Consider the following 11,018-nt stretch of genomic DNA (forward strand, 5'->3'; position numbering starts at 1 on the left):
TTACCACTGCTCCCGATGGCCAAAGGACCGATATCTTCTTCTCACGCCTAGCAAAGATCGAGTTCTGTTCTCACTTCACTTAATGAGCCTATTTCTCTGTTTTTATACCCGTTTAGATAGATGGGCTCTAAGGGAGAAGTGGCGCACTTTCTCGAGCTATCTAAGCATCCAGGGAAGTGATTCCACAAGCTAGAGAGATTCTCCTCTTTTCTTTTTCAGAGTTGAGCTCAGGCTAAGGCCAAGCATGGATCAATGTTTGTCAAATCATTCTCTGTTGAGTTGAGTCCTCGCCGAAGGTGCCGTGCCGTATAGTACTTCTCCGGTTATAGGTGATAGGTGCATGGCTTCCGCTCATAAAGAATGAGTGAGACCGGCGCTCAATCAATCAGCCACCAGTAGAGGATAAAGGAAAAAGGGGTTCATCAATGAGAGGCGCATGAGATTCTGTATTGGCCAACTCTTTCTAACTATCACTAGGCCGGATACTCCGATTCTCTGTGGACGATTTCCTTCTCTCTCGTTCAATGCCCTTTGGTCTCGAGGATCACCATTTGTATTCCGACGAAATGCTATCACCCAGAAAACAGAGATTGAAAGGATAGTAGAGGAGCTGTTGCAAAATGCTGTAATCAGGCCCAGTACAAGCCCCAAAGCAGCTCTGGTGTTGAAGAAAGATGGAACCTGGAGAATGTGTTTCGACTATCGAAAACTAAATGCAGCAACTATGTTTTCCAAATACCCCATTCCTATCATAGAAGACCGGCACTTTTGGATGAGGTGTGAACTAAGATAGATTTGAGGGCTGGTTATCACCAAATAAGAATGAAAGGAAGAGGATATCTACAAAACAGCCTGAAGGACCGGCTTTTTGAATTCAAGGTGATGCCCCGGCAACCTTTCAACAACTCATGAATAGTGTTTTTAAAGAGATATGTTGGAAAGGGGTATTGGTCTTTTTCGATGACATTCTAGTGTACAGTTCTACCATGGTGGAGCATCTCAAGTTGCTAGAGGAAGTGTTCCGGCAGAACAAACTTTTTGTGGGTGAGCCAAATTTCATAAAGGAAATACATTATTTATGAAATTGGGGTATCTACTGATACAAACAAGGTAGAGGGCATGACAGCTTGGCCAGAACCAGCCAATGTCAGAGAACTCCGAGGGTTGCAGGGGTTATTACAGGAGGTTTGTACCGGGGTATGGAGCTATCAGCAGGCCTTTAACTGAGTTGTTAAAGAAAGGTGTGGAGAAGAAGCCAGAAAAGCATTTCTCAAGCTCAAAAGTGCTAAGGTATGGTGATGCCTTTGAACGTTGACTGGGAGAGCGGCTCGAAAGAGTTGGGACAGTGTTTTCCAAATGCAGTTTATGTTCTTTAAAAAGATAATAGCAATCTTGACTTACATCCGGTCAAGATCCCCGTGAAGGAATGCTGATTGAACATCGAGCTGATAAAGAGGGAGTACCATACCCAAGATACTCCATTAAAGGAAAGGTATGCTTGTTTGGTTTCTTTGGTCCGAGAACAAACACCACAAACTCTCGCAGTCGATGAGGAAACGTTAGTAAAACTACATTTCAGTAATCCGTCTGGCCTTAACCTCTACGCAAGGAGATCTTACGTATAGACCCATGATTAGGTAACTACTTCTTCTTTTATTCGGAGTATCCAATGGAAAGTGGGCCTCTATCTACAGGTCATGGATACCTGGGCGCTAGAAAGGTTACCGAACCAGGGTTAAGTGAGGCTGTTCAAACTTCACGGCCTTCACTATCGGATGTATATGAGTAAAATCAGACATCAGTATCACAACCTAGCGTTATCCAGATCTTTCGTTGATCCAGGCGATTTTGGGAAGGACTCAGCATTCTCCCACAAAAGGCCAGGCCTTGAGTTTCTAGCCGACTCATATAAGTCAGGGTGTCAATTTTTTTTAGGTGACGTATCTTTCTCTCTGATGTTCTCCGTGGTCTCAAAGGATGATCAGTCGGATAGCGACATTGGTAAATAAAAAGAAGAAGTTTACACGCCGGGTGCATACTTCAGTGCCACTAATTAGCGACTTTTTTTTGCCCTTTACCTACACCATGTAGACCGGAGGATTACACAGAATCCCATTGGCGAGTTTCAGACAGCTAGGTTATTCAAGAAACTTGGAATACCAACTCCAATGCTTGGCTTGCTGAATCAGCATATGGATTACTTCATTGAATTTCTCGGCCCGAGCTCTTGTGATTGGTCCACTTGGCAGGTGGAGTGGATCCTTAGCAGGTTCATGTGTTCCTTGTTTACGTAGCTCTTCTGTTGGATCACGTAGCCCCTCCGTTGGATTACGTTGCTCTGCCCTTGGATTACTTGAGTCATTTCTGGGTTTACTTGGCTGCTCCGCAACATGTTGGTTACTTGATCCTTCGCTTTGTTTACTTGGGAGCCCAATACTTATTGGTTGGGAAAATTACCTTCCAAGGAAAATGATCCTCCCACTGGACCGAAAAACCCATATATTCCCATGGGAATGGGTGGTGCTGAACAAGCAGGCAGGCCCAACGTTGTTTATCTTTACTGCAATCCTGGTTAGGTAAAAGGAATTCCGCAGCAGCGGGTACGTGATTAGTTACAACCAACGGAAAGACTTATTGAAATAATAGGGAATTTCCTCATCCAGTCTACTCCTAGGACTACATCATATGCTCCCAACTCCATGGCCAACAAATCAAACTTCAATCGATATCCTTGCATCTCCCACTGTACACCAGAACACATCCCATACAATCGGCCCGAAGAGCATCAATGAGCAGGCCTACTAAATAGGCATAGAGATACATTAGCCGAGTTTGCTTACAACAACTGCTATCACTCTAGCATCGGAATGGCACCTTTCGAAGCACTCTACGGGAACCTTTGTCGTACCCCGATTTGTTGGGGTTGGCACGTACCGACCGACGGGGCCACAGAAGATGAAGGAGAGTGCCGAGAAGATTCCACTTATTCTAGATTAAAAGCAGTTCAGGACCAGGTACGCCGACCACGATATTTGGAGTTTGCAGTAGGTGATCATGCTTGACTTCGGCTTGAACCTACAAAGGGTGTGATGCGTTTTTGAGTGAAGGATTAGGTATAGCTGACCGATACATCGGACCTTTCTTGGCCCATATCCCCCTAGCCCTTACTCCCTTGTTTCGGTGGTTGGTCTCTACCTTTTTCTGTCTCTTGGCTAGTTTGTCTTCCTCTTCTTTTTGAGGGTAACGTAGTAAAAATCCTTTATTTCAGGGGATTTCCCTTTTCTTTCCAAATGAATTTATGCTTAGTCTAAAATTGGTAAATACCAAATAATAATATATATATATATATTATTATTATTATTTGAAATATGTACCAGTTTCCTGAAACTAACAAATAGAGTTATAGCTTTGATTGACTTACTAGCTTACGGGAACGCTTTGAATCTCAACTTACTTTGAACGAGTGCTTCCCACATAGATTGCTGGAAAGAGGAGTGAGCCGGGGCAGAACTTGAAGCACGGGAGAAGGAAAAAGAAGTATACAAGGGGTGCGTAGTTGGTATATGTACGGTATAGACCTTTCTTTGTGAATAGCTAGTTCAGTTACAAGGGTGTATACAAAGGTCTGCTTATAGGTTGAAAAAGCCTGTAGAGATAGCCTAGATAGCCAAGAAGATATACGTATTTCATAGAGCTAGCTAATAAAGCTTTTGTTAACTTCAAATAGGCTATTGAATGCAACGGCAAATAAAGAAGAAGAAAGTGCCAGAGCTAAGAGCTAATAGATTCCCAGTCTATGCATGGATAAAGGAATGATAAGAGCTATGAGCAGTTTATTAAACTACACTACGGCTAATATATATAAGGACAAATCAACTAGAAAAAACCGTTGCCAAAGAAACCATTTGTTTAAGCTTATTCGTTCGCGCTAGGCTAAAAAACTAGATAGAAGAACTAGAGGCCGCCAAGGTCTTCAACCATTAGCAGGTAGGATCCTTTGCTTACTACTTGAAGCAGAAACCTAGAAGAGGAATTCTTTCTATTCCAAAATCCATCTTCTTTCCGGTCCGCTTCATTCATTCCCTTACTAATAAATCCAATTCATCGCTAATGGCGAAACCAGCCTGTATGTACACCGCACAACTAACCGTTGCTTGGTAGGTTCGATCAGCTCTTCTCACCTTTCCGTCGACATCTACTAAGGCTTCAGCTTAAGTGGGTTCAGCCGCCCCAAATCTGACTCGATCCAGGGTTATATATCATAAAGGGCTTCGACAAGGGGTTTGATTCGTTCTTTGAGCAAAAAGATAAGGTCGGAATACCGGAGTTCTTTCTTTGCTTCCAAGAACATAGATTCCTTCTTCAACCCAGGTCATGACCGAGGGCGGGTATCTCACTCGCATATCTAGAGCCCAGCATCTCTCCTGAACGACACCTTCTGCAGACTCTACTGGTGGTATTTCCCGAGGCGAGGGTAAATATGTGCATTCATATCGGTCAGGAAACGACAATGACTCTTCTTCTTTCCGGGAAGCTATGGGCACCTCACAATTCTTATACGACATTAGTGGAAGCGAACATTCGTAGCATTCATTGTCACCGATCATTGACAAAAGAAGAAAAAGAAGCCGTACGACAACTTAAGGAATCTTTAGATTTGGCGGCTATAGACTCAAAGGGCACAGACAGGCTGCTGGTACTTTTTTTTTAGCTAACTAAAGTCCAACTTCCTTTGCCGAAATAGGATGAAACGGATCAGCCGATTCAACTTAGCATTACCCGACTCGTAACTTCAAGCACAACCATCCATCTCAATCCAAAATCTCCGATCGTCTGTGATCCAAACCCAAACTCTCCTCCGGTTTTGGATATATAGACAGTGCCTGCTCTCAAACCAACCAAGACAGCAGCAAGTTCCTATCGAGAACAAGACGACAGATCAATATGACCAATTTCTATAATATCTCGGGTGAATACGTGAAAAAGTGTTGCTTAGCTCAGTGAAATGGAATAAGGAAGAGAAAGTGTAGTGTGATAAGGGAAGATGCAAGTCAATTTTGAGGTTTTCAAGCAAGGGCTGAGATAGATATACAAACCAGAAGAATTCACATCAGAACCCTTTCCTGCTTCCCCTTTTTACCCATCGGACTCGACTCACATTTTGATCTCCTACGCTTGCTTTCACAGTCCCCCTACGAGCAGCCCGGAATCAATGAAGGAGTTCATTCAGCACCGAGCCGAGCGAGCGTAGATTCAATATGTTGATTGTACCGAACGAAGGATTTGCCTTATCACGAAAGCCACATTCGTTTCGTTTGAGGAAGTCACACGTCCTGTTCCCTATAAATAAGGAGATTCATTCTTTTTTTTCAGAAATCCCCTCTTCTTCCTCCTCAAGCCCCTATCACAAGACCAAGCGGATCTCATCCTGCAGAAGACTCAGAGCGGATCTATCTAATGGCATGGCTGGCTGCCGGATGTGATCTATTCTCGTGTCACATCGCTTTCTTTCTTCTCCCTCCATTTTCTTCACTACTACCGCTTCTACACATAAATCAAAGAAGCATTGTGGAATAGTGGCATTTCGTTAATGGCTAAAATGTTCTTAGTGAAAGGGTTGCCGCAAAACCGGCAAACTCAGAGCGGTCTCTGAAAGTGAATAGGAGCATAGCGGCATCATCCAAGCCAAACACGTCTCCTCAGTCAAGGGTCTTCTCGCGCAAATAAGATCAAAAACATAACAACTGATTTCGCTTAATGCATGTCACCCGCCCGCTCTCAATACAGCAAGTGACTCTCTCTCACAAGACAGAGAAAGATTACCGATTCATCCAATCCAATCCAATTTGATCAGAAGTGAGTTCATTGTTGTTGTATAGCGAAACCTTTCCTTGACAAAACCATTCTCAGCTAATAGAAGCCGAGCTATCTATCCAGATCAGGGTTGAACGAAGCGAATGGAAAAGCCAAAGAAAACATAAATCCATTGCGATTAGAAACCAGTGACTCTACAGCCAGGGCTCGATGGCGATGTAAGATAGAAAGAATGGGGAGTTAGGGCTTCGGTTTCCTCTGTAGCCAGTTTCAATTCCAAATCATTTGCCGACATGCGGACTCACTTCTCTTTTATGGGATGACTTTTATTATCCAAGTTGTCTATTTACGTGGGTGAATCAAGTACAACAAGTCAGGTCAGAGCTTGTGGTAGAAGATTGGGCTCTGCTACGCAGATCCACTCAACTAGGAAAGAAGTACGCATTGCTGACTGACTGTTTGAACGATCCTAGTTACTAGTAGCTAATCAAGTCAGAGTAGGGTGGCCGAGAAGCTTCTTGCCGGTGCCCCCAAAAGCAAAGCACAGACTCTACTCACCCACGCGTTTTCCACCTACGGAGGGAGAAATCATCGAAATATCCTCATCCCCTGAAAGGGAACCCGAAAACAGGACGAGAGTGGATAGGGTGACTAAGGAGGCCGTAAAAATTAGTAGTGCATTTTTGAAAGATAAGATTACAAAAAGGCGAGAGCAGCATAATTGTTAGTTAGGGGTAAGAGGGGACGGGCCCGTATAGAAAGTCAATCCTTCTTTTTCCGATATGCCGCTCCGCAAGCAAGGAGTGCCACGCACGAGCGGAGCGAAAACTAAGCAAGGGGAATTCCGTCATTCCATGGAAAGCATGCGAAATCCTTTGATTGTTTATAGAATCAAAATAACTATATAGTCTTTCTTGTTCCACTTGCAAGGCAAGGAAAATAAAATGTCAGTTTCGTTATTACAACCTTATTTTTTATGTCAAAGACAAAAAGCTACGCGCAAATTCTCATTGGATCTGGTTGTTCTTAACAGCGATGGCTATTCATTTAAGTCTTCGGGTAGCACCACCAGATCTTCAACAAGGTGGAAATTCTCGTATTTCGTATGTACATGTTCCTGCGGCTCGGATGAGTATAGTTATTTATATCGCGACAGCTATAAACAGTTCCTTGTTCCCATTAACAAAACATCCCCTTTTTCTTCGCTCTTCCGGAACCGGTACAGAAATTGGTGCTTTTTCTACTTTGTTTACGTTAGTGACTGGGGGGTTTCGGGGAAGGCCTATGTGGGGTACCTTTCGGGTGTGGGATGCTCGTTTAACTTCTGTATTCATCTTGTTCCTTATTTACCTGGGTGCACTGCGTTTTCAAAAGCTTCCTGTCGAACCGGCTCCTATTTCAATCCGTGCTGGACCAATCGATATACCAATAATAAAGTCTCCAGTCAACTGGTGGAATACATCGCATCAACCTGGGAGCATTAGCCGATCTGGTACATCAATACATGTTCCTATGCCCATTCCAATCTTGTCTAACTTTGCTAACTTCCCCTTCTCTACCCGTATCTTGTTCGTTCTGGAAACACGTCTTCCTATTCCATCTTTTCCCGAATCTCCCTTAACGGAAGAAATAGAAGCTCGAGAAGGAATACCACTAAAAACCTAGTTCGCTCTCAAATAAAAACCTAGTTCACTCGCTAAAGCATCCATGGCTGAATGGTGAAAGCGCCCACCAACCTAGAAAGGCAAAATGGGTCAAAAAGTAGGTTCGATTCCTGCCGGATGCACTGCCTCTTAAAGACAGAAACAGAGGAGGGAAAGAAGGTAGTATAGGGAACTTGCTTTTGGATTCTTATCGAAAGTGAATCCCTCTAACACTTCTGTTAGTGTTTTATGAGAAAATCTTTTATAGACACAACAAGTGTGAAAATCCTTAGTCACTAGGCAAGAAAGCTCGATGGGAACAAAAAGGATACAATTAGTTCAGAATCAAAAAAATGTACAATTTCAAAGGAAAGAAGGAATGGCAAGTTTCCCTCCATTGAACATCAATCAATCTAGAAATAGGTAAAGGAAGGCGTATCACAGGGGTATTTTTCTTTTTTCTATTCACTTCCGTGGGGTTCTAAATTGAAAACATGAACACAAACGAAATCGTATTGAAATTACATAAAAAAAGAAAAGGGAGGAGTAGCTCTTGGTTTAAAGAAAAGGGAGGAGATGGATCGAATTCAGTCTTTTTCCTTTCTTTGATGATCTTCAACACATCTATTTGAATTCCCTGCGAGTGAAGGATTTCTCGTATGGAGAAAAACCTCTTGAGCGCTATCTGATCTTATTTTTGTATTTCAAATATGGGACCTGCCTTTTTAATGGGACATCCCGGCAACAGGCCTACTCATGCATGTGGCCAAGTACTCGACCAATCCTCGGAGCGAAGGGATGAACGAATTCTCGAGGTCTGGTTCATTGAGGTCAGCATCACATGAAACCTTTAGCACTTCCGTTCGATATTGGATGGAGTATGGCTGGAAGGTCAGCCTAGCTAGTCTTGTCAATCGGCCCTGACTCGTCTTCTCCTTGGTACCTACCGCTATTGAACTTCGGTACCTATATTCCTGAAACAAGACAGACCTTCATGAAGACCTTCTATTTTGGAATAAGATCGGACATTTCCACATTGAGGTGAAATTACATATGAGGAAAATAATCCTGGACTACGAAAGCTGCCCTTGTGTGGTAGAACCAGGTCTTCCACCGGGCGGTCAGCCAAGTACTGAAGCCCCTATCTTGATATAGAATAGAAGTGAGTTCACACTAAAAATAGAAGAAGCCCTATGATTTTTTAGCCCTGCTATCAATCACTTCGGTAAAGGGATCGAAAGATTATGGTCTGAAATAGAGATTTGAGAGTCCCTCGTGTGAGTACGTGCTGAAGAGCAAGGAGTGAAAGTGCGTTCATCTTTCTTTCTGCTAGTTGTTTCCTGCTAATAGTGATTAGTGAGTGCCCCATACATAGCCAATGTCCGCCCGTGTTCACATCCAGTCTTCTCTGTACACTAGTGCAGCTTCCAGCTCTATGCTATGTATGGTAGTCGTTTGACTCGGGAATCCCTGATAAAAGCTTTTAGTCCGTGCCTGGCAGTTTCAGCCGTGGTCCAGTCCAGCAGCCTCTTTTCGATCCAAGAGTCGCATGAGAAGAAAGCTTCCGGTTAGCTTCAGTTAGTGTTAGTTAAATAGAACGGGAACCTCGTAACTATGCCAAGCCCGATCTTGGTTCCAATGCTGCAGAGAAAGGTTATGGGTAAAAAGAAGGTCTTTATCCTGGTGCTGCGGAGACCGGTGTTGCTGATCGAACTCATTTTCTTTCGAGGAGATCGAAAATCTCTGAATTTCTGCGAAACGAATTTACATATTTATTGCGAGGGGCTTTGAAAAGCGAAAGGATGAAGACTGATTTAGATCCTCTGAAAGCGCAGGAAGTATGCCTTTTGAGCTTTTTCTCCGCTTTTTTTCATTTTCCACTGTGAAAGCTTCTCTCAATCCCTCCCTAGTCCTTTCTTTCCTGGGCACAGGCTTACCTGGTTGACCGCCCACATTCATTCATTGTTCGTTCTGTTGTGGAATCGAACCACAGAGCTAGCGCAATTGGGATTTAGAGTCCCATGCGTGAAACTAAAGAGGATTTTCAGTCCTCTGCTCTACCAGCCAGAACCTAGAAGGACACTTCACACCCGATTTGACACAGCTAGACTGGAAACACTGCTTGTCAAGAGCACAGACCCCAGTATAGAATACTTTTTTGAGTATGTTGGTAAGGTCCGGTCATCCGCTTCTGTGCTTGCACTTCTGCGTAACTAGGGGTGCAAGTCCAGTACAGCGTACTTTCATAATTGAATCAAAAGCGTCGATACATGAAAAATCTCTATATACGATATTTATGACACAGAATGTTGTTCTTTCAACATGATTCCTCAACAATTTTTTCATTGTAACTGACTCTCCGTTCTCTCCGTTCCACTTTGGTTTTCTACTAATAATTACCATGATGAATTTCTCTTACTGCTTGGTTCCGCATTGGATTTTGGAAACTTTTGTTTAGAAAGTGGTGTCACGACCGTGGGGATCAAATGGATGGTTCAGGAAAGTCTAGTGAAGCGGCACGGTCTAATCATATAGATGACCATAGTGGTATGGTTCCATAGAAAACTACTGGAGGCCATTACCGCCACCGAAATGGTTTCCATGCTCCGTTGGATGATTTGACGATATCGCAGTATCAAGCTAGAACGGTTTCAATTTGTAGGACGGGAAAGAAACCTCATCCTTTGGTGCACACTAACCGATGAAGCTCAACCCTCTCTCGAACTGAGCTATTTCCGCTTTTTCGAACAAAAAGTTCGAGTAGTTCAGTGAAAAAACGGTCAAGCTTTCTTCCATCCTTCCTAGCTCCTCGAGCTTGCACCCGCTCGACGCCTTTTTCATTGTTCGTTCTGAGGTGGATTCGAACCACTCTCTCCGTTTGGATTTCGAGTCCAAAAGGCCCGGCGAAAGAGGATTTTCAGTCCTATGCCCGCTGCCAGCCAGAACGGGATTTTTCCACTTCACACCCACACAATCGGGATTTGATGAAATAGCTACGTTTTTTTCTTATTTGATTCGGATACTGTCAATCTACTGTCCATCTTTCTCTTTAGTTTTCTCCTTTCTTTCTCCTCAACCTATCTCCTTTGGATGGACTTACGAAAGAATAATATCTAATCTCCCCATCGCGGTTAGGATCCCATGAACCAGGAGCGCCAGCACCGGTTCCTCGATCTTCCTACTGGAGGCATGGTCATGGCTTTCATTCATTCATTTCATTCTTTGTTCTGTTGTGGAATCGAACCACTCAAAGGATTTAGAGTCCTTTTACCAACCAGTCAGAACCAATATTTCTCTGTTATATTCTGTTTTTTCTTTGTCAGCTAGCACAATTTGGATTTCGAGTCCAATGCGCTAACGCTTTCTTTAGTTTTCTTGCTTGATTTTTATACGATTTTTTGAGCAACTAGCGCGAAAGCCGTTGCGCGTTAGCGCATCCGTTTTCTTGCTCTTTCTCCGGGCTTTGACCATGTCTCCCGAACAATTTCAGTACATATGGCGCAAGACGATTCCACATATATATCGAGGTCGGAATGGGATCGGGTGTTTTCACGTCTCACC

General features: G+C 43.5%; 1 protein-coding gene across 1 annotated transcript; it reads left to right on the plus strand.

The window, feature by feature from the left end:
* Window positions 1-6,814: 6,814 nt before the first annotated feature.
* On the plus strand, window positions 6,815-8,509 carry LOC125528756 (putative cytochrome c biosynthesis ccmC-like mitochondrial protein). The gene has a single exon (XM_048693197.1). The coding sequence runs from the start codon at window positions 6,850-6,852 to the stop codon at window positions 7,477-7,479; it is 630 nt and encodes a 209-aa protein (XP_048549154.1). The 5' UTR covers window positions 6,815-6,849; the 3' UTR covers window positions 7,480-8,509.
* The last annotated feature ends 2,509 nt before the right edge of the window (window positions 8,510-11,018 follow it).

The sequence above is a fragment of the Triticum urartu genome, unplaced genomic scaffold (assembly GCF_003073215.2).
Source record: "Triticum urartu cultivar G1812 unplaced genomic scaffold, Tu2.1 TuUngrouped_contig_5087, whole genome shotgun sequence".
NCBI classification, from domain to species: Eukaryota; Viridiplantae; Streptophyta; class Magnoliopsida; order Poales; family Poaceae; genus Triticum; species Triticum urartu.